We start from the raw sequence: 20,851 nt of genomic DNA, 5'->3' as shown, positions 1-20,851 counted from the left end.
CTACACTCTCCTACATCTATGCCACAAGGACAATCCCAAAGAATAAAAACAGAGCATAGAAACTAGAGCACGCGCCCGGCTGCTAGATCACGCCAGGATGCGACGTACCGCCGCGGCTCGTGACAGTACCCCCCCTTGAGGAGGGGTTAAGGAACCCCTTAATCTAGGCTTATCTGGAAACTTCTGATGAAAAGCTCTTCTTAACTCATTGGCATGCAACTTCTTGGCAGATATCTATGATCTTTCTTCAGGGCTATACCCCTTCCAGTGAACCGAATAGTGGAGTTGGCGTTGTACCCATTTGAAATCAAGAATCTTTTTGATCACATATTCCGTGTGACCATCCACTATCACTGGGGCAGGTTTGCTTGGCTGTTTCCTGGGAAACCTCTGGGAAGTAAGAGCTGGCTTCAATAAGAATGCATGAAACGTACGGGGTATCCTCAAAGAGTTGGGCAGTTCCAACTGAAAAGCAACAGGATTAATCTTCCTGATGATCTTAAATGGACCAATGTATCTTGGTCCGAACTTAAAGGAAGGCTGGCGGAGCTTGATGTTCTTAGTGGAGACCCCTTCCTTGAACTTACAAGGACATCTGAAGCGATCCTTAAATAACTTGGCTCGAGACGGAGCTTGCTTCAAAGATAAGTTTATCTTTTTCCAAAATCTCTTCAGGGAATGAGCAATGTGTCCGATCTCTGGGTTATGATATCAGAAAATGAAACAGAATTGGGATGTCTCCCATAAATGCAGAAAAATTGGACATAACCAGAGGAAGAGTGTGGTGAATTATTGTAGGCAAATTCCGCCCATGGCAGGTATTCTACCCAGTTTTCATGTAATTCAGAAATGTAGCATCTTAAATACTGTTCCAAAGACTGGTTTACCCTTTCCGTCTGTCCATTAGTTTGTGGGTGATAGGCTGATGAAAAACTTAGTTGAATGTCAAGCAAGGGACAAAATGATTTCCAGAACTGGGACACAAATTGAGTACCTCTATCTGATACAATATTAGTGGGTATTCCATGTAATCTGAAAACATTTTGAATGAACAGAGGAGCCAAAGACTTAGCAGATGTTAGCTTTGGTAAAGGAACAAAATGAGCCATCTTACTAAAGCGATCGACTATCACCCAAATGTAATTACACCCTTTAGACAAAGGCAAATCCGTAATAAAATCCATGGAGATGTGGGTCCATGGAACACTGGGCACAGGTAAAGGCATCATCTGTCCCATCGGCAAATCTCTGGGTGTTTTCACCCTGGAACAAATCTCGCAGGACTGTACAAAGTCTCTAACGTCTTTCTTCATAGAAGGCCACCAAACAGAACGAGAGAGTAATTTGATAGTCTTGGTGATACCTGGATGCCCAGATATTTTGCTGTCATGGACCTCAGACAAGACAGACTGTCACAGACCAGCTGGCACAAACAACAAATTGGGAGACATGAAAGCTGGTGCCTGATCCTGAACTGCCTGTAACTGGGTTGTCAAATCCTGAGTTAGCCCTGAAACAATGGTTTGAGAAGGTATGATAGGAGTGTTATAAAGGGGATCCTCATGTTTCTGTAAAAAACTTCTGGATAAGGCATCCGCCTTCAAATTCTTAGAACCAGGGCGATATGTGAATAACAAAATTAAATTGAGTGAAGAGAAAAGAGCCCAGCGCGCCTGTCTGGGATTCAACCTCTTGGCAGTCTCAATGTATTGGAAATTTTTGTGATCCGTGTACACCGTGATGTTATGCTTAGCACCCTCCAACCATGTCTCCATTCGTCAAATGCCCATTTAATGGCCAGCAACTCACCATTTCCCACATCATAATTTATCTCTGCTGCTAAGAATTTCTTTGAGAAGAATGCACATGGGTGTAACTTTTCATCAGAACTGGACACGTGTGACAGAACTGCCCCCACCCCAACCTCAGAAGCATCCACTTAAACAATGAAAGGTAGCTCTGTATCAGGATGTTTGAGGATAGTAGCAGAAACAAAGGCCTTTTTAAGAGTATCAAATGTTTTGGCAGCTTCTGGCGGCCATACCGCTGGATCAGCTCCTTTCTTAGTTAATTGAGTGATAGGTGCCACAATTACCGAAAAATTGCGAATTAATCTCCTGTAGTAATTAGCAAACCTGAGGAACCTTTGGATGGCTTTAGGTTACTGGGAAGGCTCCAATCAGTGATGGCTCAGACTTTGGCTGGATCCATCGTAAATCCGTTGGCAGAAATGAAATACCCCAAGAATGGCACAGTGGAGACTTCAAACTCACATTTCCCTAATTTGGCAAATAGATGATTGTCTCTAAGTTTCTGTAGTACCAAACGGACTTGTTCACGGTGTTGGGGCAAAGATGAGGAATAGACAGGGCCCATTGGGCACAATGGGCAGGTGCCCGGGGGCCCTGCAGCCCAGGGGGGCCCGTTGGAGGCAGCAAAAAAAAAAAGAAAAAAAAGAAAAAAAAAAGACAATACTTACCTTGCGGTCAGTTGGCGATCCGGCTCCCTCCCTGGTCTCCACCTCCGTGTTTTTAATGGTGATCTGATTCAGACCTCTGTAATCAATGCAAGGTCGTAAATATCGATCTTTCTTTTTGACAAAGAAAAATCCGGCACCCAGGGGTGAACGAGAAGGTCTAATGAACCCTTTTTTCAGGTCCTCAGAAATATAGTTCTCCATGGCTTTGGTCTCTTCCACGGAAAGAGAATATAAACGAGTCTTAGGAAATTTACTCTAAATTACTCTTATTACTGTTAGTAAGGTAATTTTTAATGCTGATCTTTGCTCATGGCTCAAGGAGCCACAAGCAGAACTCTGCGCTAAAATTACCGTATTAACTAGAGATTAAGTAGAGATGTTCACTGACCCCCGTGTTTTGGTTTTGGTTTTGGATCTGGATTAAGCCCTTGCGCGCTTTGGTTTTGGTTTTGGATCTATATTTTTAAGAAAAAATTGCTAAAATCACATAATTTTGCTCTTTTTTTGTTTCTACATTATTATTGACCTCAATAACACTAATTTCCAGTCATATCCAATCAATTTGGAAGTCCTCACAGGTCACAATATTATTTTCATCCACTTTCGGACAAAGACTGCAGCAACCTGGCTTGATGCTAAGCGAAAGAGCAACAACACAAACACACAGCAGTTCATAGCACATCTAGAGAGTAGGCAGGGCTCAGGTTAGGTATGGGTAAAACCCCTTGGAAAGCAGCTTACTACAGGAGTGACTCAGCTGAGTAGCATCTAAGGCAGGGGTTCCCAAACGTAGTCAGTTCGAGGCACCCTTAGGGTCACCATAATTTTTCCAAGGCACCCCTAAGCCAAAATAATTACCGGGTAGTCCCGTTTTTTAAGGAGTCAAAATGATGTAAGATGTATTTAGGCCCCTTCACCATCATATTGTGCCCCTTCATCATATCACTGCGCCCCTTCACCATATCACTCTGCATCTCCTTCGCCATCTCAAATAGGCTGGGAGTAGTGAGATATTCTCTGCAGCTGTGTGGATGTATCCGTGTATATTGGCTTTTGTGTGATATTCTGTGTGTGGCCACCGTGTAATATTATGCTGCACAGGCTGTCACTTATTAAGCTCCAGATGTGATGGGTTTGTCAATTTATTCAGTTACAGTTCCGTGATCTCTGTGTTCCAATGTCGTGCAGAGATTCCGTGGATCTTGTTCCTATCCATTAACTTGTAAATGATAACAAATGGTTGTATATTGAATTGCTGAGTGCTCAGGGAGAAAATATTGTATAATTAACCACCTTACCATATAAATATGTGCATAAATAAACAAATGTAATGGTACGTTACTATAATTAAATATTTAAATGAGAACAATCTCTACACACAAATGCTTCCAGTAGCAATTGTGGATAAATCAGATGAGTACATCCATTGTGCTTTCCTGCACTGTAAATATTTGAGGGTGGCAGACAAGGGCAGACAAGTGTAGAAGGGAGGGCCAACACTGAGAGGCTGATAGGGCTTCTAATCATCATAGTCTACTCAGTAGTGCACAGGCACTGTATATGATACTGATTTGAGGACTTTATTGATAACACTGGCCCATATGAAAAGTCATATAGCAGGTTTTACTTGTAACCATAACCGTGCCTATCCGGTTAGAGGATACCGCTGTCATACCATTTTGGCTCTACTTCTGCAATCCTTCACATTTAACACATTACCTGTGCTGCCGATGAAATTGTCTTTTATACATTTGCCCTTGACCCTTCATCTTCTGTATGTTCCTTGGTTCACATGTTTGTTAGACAAATTTTTCTATTGACCTTGAATAGATTTATTATTTATACATGTTAATCAGTTTATCATTAATACATATTTTTCCAAACGAAACAATCTTAGTTTTTCTAACCTCTCTTTATAATTTAACTGTTCCATTTATTCTAGTAATGCTATTGCCTGCCTCACAATGCCCTGTAATTATGCTATGCACAAAAACTTTACCCCATATTCAAAATGTGATCCAACCAGTGGCTTATAAATGGTCATGTGTGTTGGATCACTTGCATTTACCCACCTTTTTTATGCATCTCAGGATTGTATTTGCCTTTACAGCCACTGACTGGCACTGTGTGCTTTTCCTCATCTTTCTGTCAACTGGTATTCCTAAATCCTTTTGTATCTCGCTTTCGCCCAATTGTATTCCACTTAACGTGTAATTAGCATTAACAAAACAATGATGTTGAAAAGCAAAGCAAATTTTCTTTATTATAATAAATAATGTGATTCTTTCTGTAAATGATTATGAATATAAATATATATGATCATGGAACTTCTTGGGGACTTCTAATATAATTATCATTCGCAGTAAAAGGGTACATTATAATATATATTATCATGGCCAATATCTGTCTATTTATTTATGCGGGCATAACCTCTCAGTTCAAATGAGACATTCCTTCTTCTATATGAATAACTGCAGTGATAGAAATTCCTGTTTTCATGTAAAGTCTTTTTGTGCGGAATGACCTAAAGAACCATTCAATTCTCTAAGAACTTAAAAAATATTGAAAAATCATTGAAAGGTCAATATAGAATGTATTTAATCAAGAATATAAATTAGATACAAACAGCAACACACATTGTGACAGATTATCCAAATGCAGCTTTTTCCTTTCTCTATTCTTATTTATTAAGTCGTCCTTTTGAATTTTTTAGCATGTGCCAATTATATGTTTGAGTTTCCTGTCTCATACACTTTTTTTAGTTGTGGCAATTAGCGTATACACTAAGGATCACATAACCGTGTTTTCCAATTTTTATCCAATTGGCCCTGAGCGGTGCTCATGACCTTCTTTGTAAAATGGGTTTATTGAGAGGTCTTCATAGTGGCATGAGTACATACATGGCATATTGAATTGACAAGCATACAAATCAGCACATTGTTGTAAAGCAATGCCAGAAATTTGAAGATACATTTCAGTTGATGTAAACCATTTTTATAATAAACTGGGATAAGGAAAAGGAAACAGAGAAGGGTGCAGGGAGGTAAGGTATGGAGATTGGAGAATGAAGAACACAGAAGGACACCCAGCACAATGAGCTACATACGTAAAGAAAAGGATCTGTCATTACATGTAAAAAGGAAGTCTTAGATTGGAGAGTTCAACTCATGACTTCCATCATTTTCAAAAGAATTGCATAAGTATCAGGTTGTATATTGCTACTAGTAAATATGCCATAAAAATCATGTTTAATCATCTGTTATTATTATACCTTATTTATAAGTTGCCACAAAGGGTCCGCAGTGCCATACAGACAGCATACCGAATAACGGTACATAGGAGAATACAATAAACACATTGCAGTACAATTCACAACACAGCTATGAAGTATAAAGTACAAGAGATATCCTTAAACGCTATGGGTCATTAAGAAAAGTAAAGCAAAAAAAGGAGTAACTTTGCACCTTGGCGATACCATGTTGCATTGGAGGGAGAGGTAAATTTAAAATATGGGGACAGATTTATAGTTGGGGTAGGGTATGTCTTAGTCAGTATTTTCCTTACGTGCAAAATAATAAACTTATTTGCACCCCTTGCATTCTAACATGGTTTGTCCAGGAGCAAAGTTACTCTTTTTTTTTCTTTCCTTTCCTTAATGACATGGGCCATATAAGTAGAAAAGGGAAGGAGCAGAGGAGGAGGGATGATTCAGAGCAAACTGAACCTTGTGCCCAGGAGTGTTTGGCGCAACTAACAGGATCAGAGCCAGCGATTGAAGTGCGAAGACAAGGGAGATGTGGAGACCGAGGGCATAGTGTCAGGAAGGAGGTGCAAATATAGCTGCGTGCAGAAGACAATGTAAAGAGAGGAGGAGGACAGGAGGGAAGAGGGCCTGCTTGTGAGAGCATACAATCTAAAGGGGAAGGGGCAGACAAACAGCATGACATATATGGGACAGGAGCTTGAAATAAGATTGGAGTAGATGAAATAAGAGTGGGAGACACAAAGAGGGGTGGACTTATTAGTACCAAAGCACTCATGATTCTTTCACTCCTTATCTGTCCTAAGTTCAAATTTTCACTAAAAACACAACAAGCCTCCATTGTAATATGAATGCAAATGTCATAATAAACTTCATTACATTTTTGGAATGTTCATAAGCCCCACAAACCCAAACCTTGCTTTACCTCTTATCAAGATAATACTTATAGAACTGAGTATAATTAGGGAACATCTGGGAACCCTTAAAGCATTGGCCCTGCCTTCCACCAGAAATGTCCTTATTATACTCCATTACTGCAGGCACCGTACATTTAGATGCAAGGTCTGTATTACTTTGACTTGTGGCTCTCAGTGAAGGACATCTTGTGTCGAAAGTTAGGGGTGAGTGCCACACGACAGGCCAGTCTCCTGGACATTCGTGTCACATAAGACATCAAAATAAGCAACACCACAGTAAAGCCAATCAAATAAAGATCCCGCACAAAGAACTTTCTACATTTGATTGGCCATGGTGAACGACACCCAGTGATTTCATTCCCAGATAAGTTTTGGAATAGCCTCATTGATGCTGTTTTCGGGGTTGCACACCTCACGTTTCCAGGGTTTATCTGCACAGGTTGGGAATCAAGCCAGTTTTTTAGATAGAGAATGTTACAGTCACAATCCCAAGGATTCCCAGATACATCAACTTCCTGGAGGCTGCCTAAGTGATCAAAGGCTCCGGGAGGAACAGAGGTCATCAAGTTGTGTTGTAAATAAAGTTTGATTGTGTTCTCTGGCAGTTCTGGCACTATTGTAAAATGTCTCGAACTGCAGTTGACTATAAGACCCATCACCTCCATTGAAGAACAGCTGCAAGAGGAGGGGCATACATCTAAACTACAATTGCAAAGTTGGACCAACAGAATCAGCCTCAAATAAAATGGCATCTTTGTCTTGGAAATTTATGCCTAGAAAATAAAATAGAATATAAAGTGAATACTGTTTGTTTGTCTTTATTCAGATATTTTAAAAAATGCAAAAAGGTGAATATACCAAAACATAATTTAATAAAATTACAATAAAACATTGAAATGTTTGATTACTTTTAAAAACAACTACACATATTATAAGTAGTAATATACCTCTAACAATATGAAAAATAAGGATATTATAAGTAACTGAAGAGTGTTTTCTGTCCTATAAATGATCAATGATCTCCACAGTAGCTGATAATATCCTTATATTTCTCACTTCTGAGTACGTTATACTATTTATCTTTATATGTTTTCCTAGGTGATTATTTTTATGTGATGTACTATGAAAATACTATTTATGCTGTAGCCAAAAGTAGCTAGCTTTTGCTTGACCAATGAGTGTTATCATTGTCTGCAATCGAGCCATTTTGTTTAGCAGTGCTATGTGTTATCAATCATAATATGGTATGACACACTGTGATGCTGTAATTAATGGGATAAGCCAATAGAAAGGCTCAGCTCTAGGTACCTCCCTCCTACTCTATTTAAGTTATTCCTGCACATGCTATCTTAATCTTAATCAAAGCACTACCTTTCATAATCCATATTTGAGATGACTGATGTATATATATCGATAATCAAGGCAACGGGCTACATCATATATGCTAAATATAAATACCAATCTGATTAAGAACATAGAGAAATCATTTTCTATGATGATCTGGTGAAAAGATATTTCATTTTTAAGAATGTCTAGATAAAAATGTGTGTGTACTGTAAGCCATAGAAAAGTTTGATAAACCAATTAGCAAAGTTTAATTTATGACTACTGTGTGGTATCTCTGTCTCAAGACCTATTTTACCTAAATACTCCAAAAGTTTGAACATTCACTCATTCCTGGCCTTTTTGGTCTGAATGAATACAGGTTCCAATATTCATCAGCTCTGTTAGCATTCGCCTTTGTGGCTGGAAGCGCAGAACTGTTTCTCATTCATGTTACAGACCCCTCGATAAAGCAGATTCCTGGGAGATGTTATATTGAAAGTACGCACTAAAACATCCTCTTTCTGCCCATTGTGGAATGTGAACTGCTGCAAGATAGTATCATCATCATCATCTATTTATTTATATAGCGCCACAAATTCCGCAGTATGGGGCCTAGTGTGTGCTTGATGGCTTTCTTGTCAGCCTATCTTATCCTTACAACCACTCTGTGGTGTTAAGTCCCCGAACTCTTTCTGACCTATCCAATAGGGTCTGGTCATACTGGGCCTGATTCATTAAGGATCTTAACTTAAGAAACTTCTTATTTCAGTCTCCTGGACAAAACCATGTTACAATACAAGGGGTGCAAATTAGTATTCTGTTTTGCACATAAGTTAAATACTGACTGTTTTTTTCATGTAGCCCACAAATATCAACTTTAAATTTTAGTGTACAAATAAGCTATCAAGTATTTGTGAGCTACATGAAAAAATATTCAGTATTTAACTTATGTGCAAAACAGAATACTAATTTACACCCCTTGAATTGTAACATGGTTTTGTCCAGGAGACTGAAATAAGAAGTTTCTCAAGTTAAGATCCTTAATGAATCAGGCCCACTGTTACTAACCACCAAGATGGTGACAAAGGACATACCTTTACCAGTAATTATGCATGGTGCTCGCTGGTCCATGGCTTGGACTGTTGTAAAACATTATTGAAGACTATCTGATTTACAAAAGATAGAGTTTCTCAAGCCAACCAGTTGGCATGTGGTAGTATGCCCTCTAGCTGTTGCTAGGTGACAAGCCTCCCAATGAACATAATACAAGTTTGTAGGAATCTATGGCATGCAAACTTTCTTTGTTCAAGGTAAACATGATTGCTGCCTACCAACAGCCCTCCCACCCTACACCTACACCTACAAGTTTGTTGTTTAGCCAGATAAATACATGGCTAATGTTATTATTGTGTTTTCTACTGTCTCAACTGGGCAGAGTAAGGGAAAAGAAGAGGATTCAGAGCGCATACCTAAGGAGACAAATGAGGCTTCATTTTGCAGTTCAGATTGAGCAACAAGGGTAGGGAGTTCTAGGACAGACACCAGTTTACCACAGAGTTCCAGTGTTATAGCTTCCACAGATAGTATTATTTGTCTTTCATACCTATGTTACTCTTTGTCTTTTTTAGCTTGACAATTGTGTCATTAAGTACGTTGCATCTTTTATGTTATATTTGACTAATAATCCAGCAATGGGTCCAAGATACTCTGTGGCTTTTGTGTTCTTCCCTGCTCAAGGAGTCAGTGCCTCTTTCCTTTCTCGGTTCTGTTCTCTAGGAGTGGATTGTTATCAGTACACTTTGGTATGTGCGTGATCACAAGTATGCGCGCGGCCCGCTCAGTGTGATGCAGAGAAGTGATATTTTCCTCCCTGCTGCAGCGCTATGCTGGGAGGCTTGCTGTGAACCCGCCAGCTGTTGCTAGGTGGTAATACTATTTCCCTAGAACAAAGCAAGTTTGCAGGTCATAGATTCCTGCAAAGTTGTATTTTCTCATCAGAATTCTTTTTAACCGTATACACCTGGAAAACCGTAGTGTGGCTTATTCTGTTAAAACCAAAAAAACAGAGTCCATTGTTACAGTGGACAATACTTACATGACTATGTTGTGCTGGTCATGAGTAAACTATGGTATTGGAATATAATTGTGTTTTATGCTGGTTATTAGTAGGGTTTAATGCTGACCATTAGGTTGTACAATGTTGGTCATCAATTTACTGTGCTTTCCAGGTATTCAGTTATTTTGTTGTAGAGTGAACAATAAAGTGTTGTTTGCAATGAAACTATTTGTTCATTGAAGAAAGTTTATGCTGTGTCTCTGACTGATTCCTGTGAAGGAGACACATATATCTAGAGCTCTGGCACTGATATACACAAAGGATGTAATGTCTCTGATACATATCGCAGTCCATTTATCAGACCACTTTCAGCTCACCTCTGGGATCCGCAACTCCTTTCAATGGCTCCATATTTTCTTGTACTTCCTGTCACATAATTCCAATTGCTGTTCTCCTGTGCAATGAATTATCCCCAATACATTATTTTCCAAACACCTTGCAGCAAAACATTATTGCTATAGATTATATTTTAGTTGCTGAGTTGTATCTTGTATTAATTCATTTTCAACTTCAGTATCCATTTTTCATCGGAGGGACCTAATTTATCTATCTGCCCATATAGTTTATCTCCACTGTACTAGGTCAACAGTTCTGCTGCTGCTGTGAAACTGCCTGTAAATTGGAAAAATATATACTTTATTTCTTCCCACTGCCAATGTGTCGCTGCTAGACAGGTCTTTGCATCACTGAGTATATATAAAAACCTGAAATTTTGTCACTAACCACAAGGTCACCTTGAGCTAAAGGAAAATATGCATGATTTAGCATTAAATGTTTTTGATCATCACTATAACACAATGCAGACAATCTGATGCTAAAAGTTATTTTTGGCATGTTGTTGTATAGGGTGAGTTTCTTTTTTCTAGATGTCATAATAGTTCTGTTTACTCCCTAACAATTTATAGTTTGTCATTGAGGACCTGATGCTGAGTCAGACATAATTTATGCGTAATTTAAGCGTAGGCAGTAGTCGAAGTGGAAGATTAGAAGTGGCGGTATGGAAATTGTAATAGGAATGTTAGTGAATGGAAATGAATAGTTTTACAATGAAGGCAGTAGGAGAAGTGGCGGTATGGCATACCACCGTATACCAGCCCACTTTGAACATTGAGCATAGGTATGAATTGCATCCCTAATAATTATGTAATTGTTTGCAGAGTCACAGGTATCTTCAGACAAATAGCGTGGAGTCCCCCCCAACATTGCGATACCAGCACTAGGCTATACTAGCCAGGGATAGAGTGCATGCGCATGGGGTTTTGAGACACTGCTGGTCAAGGATTCCTCATTGGAGATTTTGCATGCACTGGGGGATGCTAATTTATTAAAGGGTATAAAGCCCTTTAATAAATCAATATGGTTGTTGTACCACTGGCGATAACGTTGTTATTGTCGTCAGTAACCCCAGGCCAGCGGAAAGGTTGTTTTTGCATGGGGAAGTTTAGTTTAAAAGTATCTTGGCGGTACTTGTACCACCGCAACACCTGTTCTACACCGTGCCTACAGTTATTTTGGCCCCACCCACGAGGCCACTTTCAGAATTTTTTCCAGGGCCACTTTAAGTTCCTAATCCGCCCCTGCTCCGAGCAGTGTCTCATGGAGACCAAGTGGTTAACTTTGGTTCTGACAGCCAGTCCAACAGGAATCCATGAGCAATATAGTACAGTGAGAAGAGGACCGACCATATTCAGGTTAAGACTAAAACAATCGACCTTGATTTGGAAACTCTGATCAGTCTGATAATCCAGGAAGACCATCAAGATAAAAAAAATTACAAAATAGACTCAGAGACTGTCATGAACAGCGGTGGTGCTCCAAGCCGCCGCCACTTATACCCCAGCCGCTTCCTGGCCATCATCATGACGACCGGGACATCACTTCCGTTGACGTCATCCCGACCATCTCCAGGGCAACAGTCAGGGCATTAGGTTATGTTTTTCAGTGCCGCGTCCCGGAATTAGGCAGCAGCCGGGCGTGTGCGCACATTAGTGTATTATTATTCATTAGTCTTGAGGCGTTCTTATTAATTAGGTCATTCCTGGCACTTATTACAGGGCTCAGCCCTTAGGCTGCCATTGGTTCATTTCTGTATATAAGGCCGGTTATAGCATTCAGTTCCTGATAGCTGACCTGTCCTCCTGTCTGTTCTGCTGAATTTTGTATTGATTAAGCGTTGTTTGACCCTTGGCTTGTTTTTGGACATTGATTATATGCTGATTGCCCTGAGCTCTGTCTTGTTATTGGGATATTCCTGCTCGCTGCCAGCCCTGACCCTTAGCCTGTTTTCTGACCGAGTTACCTGCTACGGACCCCTGACCTCCGCCTCCTCCTGACTATACGCTGTCAACCTGCTCATGTCCTCCTGTTTCCTGCTGCGCTACGTTCGCCAACAATAAACTTTTACTATGCTAGAGCTTAAGTTCTGAGGGCATCTGAGTGTCTGCGAGTGAGTGAACCTCTCCGTGAAAGGCGGCTGCTAAAGTTGAAGACCTCTATCCCTCCAGTTCTAAAAGTTTATCCTGGTAACCATGAGCCATAACAGAGACTGGATAAGGTTGAATAATCGTGATCATATACCGAGGAGCCATGCACACACTTGCTGGGCACCTGGGTCAGGTACGTTAGATATTGTTACATTATAGCTATGCCATTATATACATAATTGCTGCCTTCTTAACAAAAAAACCTATTTATGACTCCAACTAAAATCTATCTGCATATGTCAACATATTACAGAAAAAGGAATATCAGCATAAACCACTAAAAATAATAAAAACTAGTTTTCCTATAATAACAAATTGCAATAAAAAATAACTCAAGCATGCAAGAACAGTATGTCCAGCATGTAATGAGTTAACAAAACATGTTTAATAGTCAGGAAGTGTGATCAGTCTGGGAAATTAAAATCAGTAACTAAGTAACTTTAATGCCATATCTAGTTAAGTTAATTTCCATTGGGAAGCAGGGCTGAGAAATGAAATATTAAAACAGAAACTTAATTGTGTAAATGTCTCTAAGAATTGCAAATTAGGTTTATGCAACTTACACAGTCTGCAGCTAAATGAGCGTTTTACCTCAAGAAAAGGGAGTTGAGAGATCACAGCTAAATGGAGGTGATCCAATATCTTAATATTAACACAAATTTATGAGATAAGACGTTTTATTATATTGAATATAGTACCATTTCCAAGCGGATAATTTTACAGAGTAAAGCTAAGGTGATTTCTGACTTTTTAGCTATGGCAGTTGAAGGGCCACAGTCACCTACCTCTGGTTTATAGTATGGATGGGAAGAGGACAAGAATACTAGTAATAGTATTAAGATTTAGAAACATGTCTGACATATACTGTATATTCTTGAACAATACACTAGGGGTAAATGTATAAAGCTGAGAGTTTTCCGGCAGGTTTAAAAAACCAATCAGATTCTAGCTATCATTTATTTAGTACATTCTACAAAATGATAGCTTTAATCTAATTGGTTGCTATAGGCAACATCTCCACTTTTTCAAACCCGCCAGAAAACTCTCAGCTTGATACATTTACCCCTGGGAGTGATCTGTCATATTCTGGAGTACATTATTTTAGATAACGAGCAACAAACAATGCCTAACCCTAACCCTAACCCTAACCCTAACCATAATAGATAGCATGTGCTATTTGTATCATGTTATAAACGAACCTACTTGTCTTAGGTCTGGGTTTCTCCAGCTGTGGTCTTCATACCTCTCAACAACCCATTGATTAATAAATTCAGAACAAAATTTGCTACACCTAGAATCCGCCCAGGCAATAATGCAGCAGATTCTCAAAGCATGCCTATAATTCACTGGGGTGTTCATCCTTTTTGCCCATGTCATGCCAGGAATGTTGGTGGGTTTTAGAAATGATCACTTCAACATTATAAAACTTAAAACCAAGGAATAATTAAAAAAAAATAGGAATAAAATGAACCCCACCCTGAGGCATCCATGCCACACCTGCTAAACACCCAACTATGTTTCTTATGAACCCAACCAGGCCCACATTTAAATGGAGATAAAAACTCACAGAACAATTTGGCGCTAGCGGGTATATTTTCTTAAAGTGCTTCCCAAACCGCTGCTACAACATTTAGCAGGTACTGTAACTAATATACTATTAAAACTGACAAAACCAAATACAGAAGAGAGCAGGTTAAGGTGATAAAATATATTTATCATATTTATTATATATAAAACAAATAAAAATAATAATTCACATATAGTGACACATACAGTAAACCCGCTTCTTATGTGATAAAAATATTTTATTACCTTATCCTGAGATCTTCTGTATTTGGTTTTGCCAAATTTAACTGAAACCACACCCAAGACCAGAACAGTGCATTGTTGGCCCCTTTGCAAACCTTGGGTAGGAATCCGACAATGCCACTGTAGCCTCCCATACGCCTGCTCTACTCTGAAGAGGGCAGAGAAAGGGCCTCTTCTGAGCAAGTGTGGTATGGGGGGGCCGTTATAAGTGCTGTGGGAGCTTCCGGGCCCAGTAGCAGCCGCACCCCCTGCGCCCAGGGTAGTTCTACCCCTGGTCACAACACCTCACCTTGTTGATCCAGAATTTTGTGCATCAGTACACCCCCTTTCTAAGGTTTGTTGGCATTTGAAGTACTGACATTTTTTTTTTTTTTTAAACAAGTGTTTATTAACGGTCAAAAGAAAAAAGAATTAACAGTGCAAAGGATACATGTTATATCAAACAAAATATATTCAGTACATTCGATAGTGAAGTAGAAGTCTCCGTGCTTCAGAGATAAAATAGCACAGATTCAATGAAATAAAGACCGGCATTTTTATTTTTCAAAGAGAAGAAAAGGAGAAGGAAGAGAAAGAGGAAGAAAAAAGAGAAGATGAGAGGTGGAGGGGGAGAAGGGGAGGTGCGTGGGAGATCCCTCTTGAGTCAGAGGCAATGAAATGGGAGAGGAACGGGTTACGTAAGGGTAGGGGGTATGATTAGGTAAAGGGGGAGCGGTATTGGAAGTGAGACATCCAGGGGTCCCAGACCTTGTTAAAAGATTTGGCCGTGTTTCGCATAATGCCAGTCATGTATTCCATCTTATACGTGTGACAAATCCTATTAGTTACAGCGGAGAATGAAGGGGGGGCAGTCTGCCTCCACTCTATGGCGATTTGACATGTGGCCGCTGAAATAATGTGACGAGCAAGTTTATTTTGGTGTCTAGTGGCCGAGGGGAAACCGAGGGGAAGAATAAAAAATTTAGGGTTGAAGGGTAAGGGGATTTGAATTAACATTTCTATCAATGCTTTAATTTCGCGCCAGAAGGGAATCAGTTTCGGGCAGTCCCACCATATATGTAAGAAAGAGCCCGACCAGAGCATAGACGCCAACACCTGTCAGAAGAATCCGGCAGTATCTTTTGTAGTCGGGTAGTACCACCGGTAGAGAAGTTTGTAAACATTTTCCTTTATTCAGACGCAGATTGAGCTGGAGGCAGCATTGTCCCGAATTTCCGCCCACTCCTCATCGTCAAGAGGAGAGCCCAGGTCATGTTCCCATGACATCTCATGAGGGTCCCGAGGAGGAGTAGAGGGAGCAATTAGTTCAGAGTAGATAGTAGAAATAAGACCTGACGTCGATGCCTGGCGCAGACACAGTGTTTCAATTGTTGTGAGATGTCGAGAAATAAGACGTGGTTTGAAGAGGGAGTGAAAATTGCGAATTTGCAGGAATTGATAAAATATCCGTGTGGGTAGGCCAATTTTAGTTTGAATGTCCGTAAATTGGGGAAATGTTATATCGCGGGTTATGTAATTTAGGAAACGTATCCCTCGGGAATGCCACGGAAGGAATGCGGAATGGTGTAGACCAGGAGGGAAATCAGGGTTATTAAAAAGGGGGATAATTGGTGATGGCTGCGGAGAGAGACCATAGAGCCTGATGGATGAGTCCCATATAGCCAGAGAGTGGGAAATTATGGGATGAGACAAAGCTTTTTTGGGGCGACGGGCCCTTGGAGTCCACAGAAGGGAGGCAGGAGTAAGAATCCCCAGACTTTCCGCCTAGTGTCACCCAGACCCTAGCAAAAACGGGACCGTTCCATAGGACACATTGAGCGATTTGGGCCGATAGATAGTATTTTTTAAAATTGGGTATACCTAGACCGCCACCCCGCGAGGATCTCTGTAGGACCCTGAGTCGTACTCGTGGGCGTTTACCTGCCCAAATAAATTTAGAAGACTCAAATTGGAGGAATTTAAATACTTAGGGGGGAATTTGGATAGGTAAGGTTTGAAAAAGGTATAACAGTCTGGGGAGAATATTCATTTTAATAGAGTTTATACGACCTATCCAAGAGATAAATTGGAAGGACCAGGTGTTGAAATCTTTCTTAATTTGGGAAAGGGTATGGGGGAAATTAGCTTGGAAGTACTGACATTTTATAATTGCATTCCTCCTAAAATAACTAATTTAGTCCAGCAGATATATGTATTTGTTCTTATCTTAGATGTACCTATTTTTATCCAAATTCCCCTGTTCTTTTCAAATTCAGCATTATTTGGATCTGAGGTTTCACAAAGTCTCGTCTGCCTGCCAAAAATGAACTGAGGTGTGGGAAAAGGACTTGAATCCCAGTGTGTAAAAGCTCTAGACAGAAATTGATTATTGATCGGTATGTTTGGCAGCTGATCTTTAAACATGGGTTTTAGTTGCAGCACATGACTAGGATATGCAGCATGTACATACTATTTTTTACTATTTAGCAATTAGCAGCCAACTTACTGTCATCGGGTGTCACTGGCTTTGCATGTTTTGTGAATCTTACACAAGAACAGGTGGATTACTGTTAGTAAGGCCTGGGCACAGTTTTGAGAGTGACTGTGCTTTCCTCATCTATTTCCTGTTCTTATATTATTCACATATTTGCCATTTTAATCAAAATTGCAGAAAAAACAAATCTGTGCCTAATTTGGGCTCGCACTATAAAGACACGATTGCAAATTCACTATTATTCAGACACAAAAACCAAATTGAAATGGGCTCTATTCAATCTGGTAGTCTATGATGACTACATGCACACATAGATGTTACCATAGGTTGACCAGGTTTCTAGACTGTTTTATCAAATATAATTCCAATTTGATTGGGCAAATCTGATCTCCTGCAGCATGTATATGTGAAGATCTCAGGACAATTTAGTTAAAAACAAAAAAAATGGCCCAACCCTATCAGCACAGCTGATTGGGTTGTGTATGGACAGCGTTATTTTAAATAATGAGGATAGTAATTGATATAAAAGCCCCATTTAGCAATAAATGCTCTCTACAAGTACAGAAGTGACAACTTGAAGTAGATGCATTCAAAGGTCTATGTAAAGTTAGGAAAATTAACACAAAATATCATAATGTCTCTATATTATCTCAGTTGCTCAGTGAAATATTGCATATAATACACTTGATCAAGCAAAATAGTGATCATTATACAATTCTAGAATTATGGTAGTTGTCAATTCACAAAGATTCTCTTTAGGTCAAATATATAAACCTTGAAAGTCAGATGTTAATAGCCCAGTTAATGGATATTTTAATAATAAAAACAGGGTTAGGGAAAAACGCTGTAGATTATATTATCTGCTTCATATATCTCTACCTTCTGTCTAATTAAACAATGCAACTCTGGAAAAAAACTGAAACTGATAAACCCAACATGAAATTAATTGTCTGTGAGTTAAATATGCCCCATAAAACTGATGTCGTCAACTTCATTAAGAGGAGTTATTGAATCATAATTGAAATCAAATGTCCTTCTCAAATTAGATTATTCTTTCTCATGATAAAATTAAATTTTGATCTTTTTTTTAAAGTCTTAAGCAGCCTGTAAGAGACCTATTTCTAAACTAAGGGCTAGATTTACTAAACTGCGGGTTTGAAAAAGTGTAGATGTTGCCTATAGCAACCAATCAGATTCTAGCTGTCATTTTGTAGAATGCACTAAATAAATGATAACTAGAATCTGATTGGTTGTTATAGGCAACATCTCCACTTTTCCAAACCTGCCGTTTAGTAAATATACCCCTAAGACTTGTCACCGTGATTTAATTTTATTTTGTTGCTCAGCTGCGATAATGATAATACTTACTTATTGCTCCTAACCTCCGCTCTGCCCATTGCATGAATAGAACTGTAAACTATCTATCTATCTATCTATCTATCTATCTATCTATCTATCTATCTATCTATCTATCTATCTGTGTGTATACGCTTCTTTTTGCTTTTTTAGCTATATAAAATATATGGTAGATTTAATATATAAATTATATTTTATCAATCTTTTTTCCCCATAGAAAATAAAAATAACATGTATTGTCTGGGGGTGGGGAAATAGCCTCCTTCATTTTCAAGTTCCTGCCTAAAATAAAATTAAATGCACTGATAAAATATAATTTATTTTTTTTGCCAATTCTTTCTGTTACCGCCATCCTGAAATAGCACTAGAGGTATCGAGGCTGTACATGCTGGATAAATAGGATCCCCCATACTTAATTAAAGAATGTTATCACTAGGGCACTATCACTAGTAACCCCTTTCCTGTATAGAAAGACATGAAAAAGGCTCTTATGGCAGGGAAACGTCAAATTTTGTTGTCGAAATGTGAAACATCTATACAGGGGAAATTTAGAAATTTAGGCGTATGGAGAATGGAATGTGATAGTTTTGCAATGAGAGCAGTTCAAACTTCAAAGCAGACACACACAGACACAGGTCAATTTGTTAGCAGCCAATTAACCTACCAGTATGTTTTTGGAGTGTGGGAGGAAACCGGAGCACCCGGAGGAAACCCACGCAAACACAGGGGGGAACATACAAACTCCTCACAGATAAGGCCATGGTTGGGAATTGAACTCATGACCCCAGTGCTGGGAGGCAGAAGTGCTAACCACTTAGCCACCACGCTGCCCAATGTCTACATTTCCAATATACATTTCTATATACATACAGTATATATAGTATACATACAAAAAGAAATACCTATGACCATGTTCTTTTACTTAAGATTTATAGAGAAGTTATAATGTCTACTTTCCCTTTAATGAAGTATGATAAAGCAATGACGTTGCAGAAGCTATTACCTAGCCCTCTTCTTACCTTTGCTGTTTCTTTAGTTGTGGAGATACAAGTCGCGCTCAGTTGTCCCAAACTAACCAAATGCTCAGGACTTATCTAGCTTTTAAAAGAGCCAGGAAGGAAATTAATTTACACTTACTCATCTGAATGTCCTGCTTCATTTGGCAGGGACTGATAATGCACTGTCATGTATTAAACTGACAGCAAAGCGATGTAGGATGTCCTTTGTATCCAATATGTTTGAATGTATATATAAATATTTTTAGCAGCCTCTTCTGTACAGAACATCACAACCATATCAGTCCCCTACACTCGCTCCTCTAAAGTATTTTTTGTCTCCAAAGTTAAGTTAAAATGGTGACAAACCTTTAAAACTTACACCATTATCTACGGAAGGACCATGTTACCGATTTCAAATCCAAGGATAACACTATTAAGAGTATAAAAGTTTGTACTGTAAAGTACATTATATCATACTACCCTCTGCCAATACCATTGCCCCATCTCTGCAATGTATCCTAATTATAGAAGAGACCCGAAATGTATCATTAACAAGCATTAGGTAATGTATAAAATAGGTACAAAACATATATTGTATTCAACAAAATTACCTTTCTACATTGCAGAAAACACAAGGGGCCTAATTTAGAGTTTGATGCATTTTGCATCCTGAATGTATAGGTAAAAAATTGCTTGGTTTTCTGAAAACAAAGCCCACCCAAACTTAGGAGATCCGAGTATGCTCGTGAGACGGCTCGTTACTTTTGCGCGTCCTCAGATCTGAATCAAGGCAAAACATCATTGTTGTGTTATCGGATCTCGCGGGTTTTGGATTCCATAAGTACCTCTCTCCCCAGGAGATCCAGCACCATTGCTCACACAGAAACAGGAGGGGTAGCAGTGTTCTTGTCACTCTCCATTCTCCAGTGACATTGCTCAGTGCCTTTGCTCACACAGAAACAGGGGTAGCAGTGATCTTGTCACACTCCAGTCTCCAGTGCCATTGCTCAGTGTCATTGCTCATACAGAAACAGGAGGGGTAGCATTGTAATTGTCACTTGACAAAAATTGACTAAAAATGATTGGAAAATAATGTTATTAAGGTTAATAATAATATAGGGATAAAAAAAGAGCCAAATTATGTGATTTTAGCAAAACAATAAGGATTTTAGAAAAAATTGGGATGCAAAACCAAAACCAAAACACGCGAGGGTGGTTTTGCCAAAACCAAAACCAAAACATGAAGTTAATCCGGATCCAAAACCAAAAATAAAACCAAAACACAGGGGTCAGTGAACATCTCTATAAAAAATTGGTCACGAAAATTGTAGTCTTACTTAAGTTAAGTTTGAGTTGCACATATCTCAAGATACATCTAACTTAAAACACAGCAGTATTTCTACGTCTAACATACAAATGTGTTTATTTACATCCAATTATTGAGTCATTAAGGAGAGCAAAGCATAAAAAAAGGAGTAACTTTGCACCTGGGTAACACCATGTTGCATTGGAGGGGGAGGTAAATTTAAAATGTGGGGACAGATTTATTGTTGGGATAGGGCAAGTCCTAGATCAACTTTAAATCTCAGTGTTAAAATAAAGCTATCAAATGTTTGTGCACACGATGACAAA

At 39.1% G+C, this 20,851-nt stretch overlaps 1 protein-coding gene across 1 annotated transcript; it reads right to left on the bottom strand.

Annotated features, from left to right (window-relative positions):
- Nucleotides 1-4,774: 4,774 nt before the first annotated feature.
- Nucleotides 4,775-19,316, bottom strand: GP9 (glycoprotein IX platelet). Its single transcript, XM_075184106.1, has 2 exons — nt 19,241-19,316; nt 4,775-7,431 (listed from the first exon to the last, which is right to left on the bottom strand). Exon 2 carries the CDS (start codon nt 7,408-7,410, stop codon nt 6,811-6,813), a length of 600 nt encoding a protein of 199 aa, XP_075040207.1. The 5' UTR covers nt 7,411-7,431; nt 19,241-19,316; the 3' UTR covers nt 4,775-6,810.
- Between the last annotated feature and the right edge of the window lie 1,535 nt (nt 19,317-20,851).

The sequence above is a fragment of the Mixophyes fleayi genome, chromosome 8, assembly GCF_038048845.1.
Source record: "Mixophyes fleayi isolate aMixFle1 chromosome 8, aMixFle1.hap1, whole genome shotgun sequence".
Classification (NCBI taxonomy): domain Eukaryota; kingdom Metazoa; phylum Chordata; class Amphibia; order Anura; family Limnodynastidae; genus Mixophyes; species Mixophyes fleayi.
Note: the sequence above shows the minus strand (reverse complement) of the source record. Positions and strands in the feature narration are given on the sequence as shown.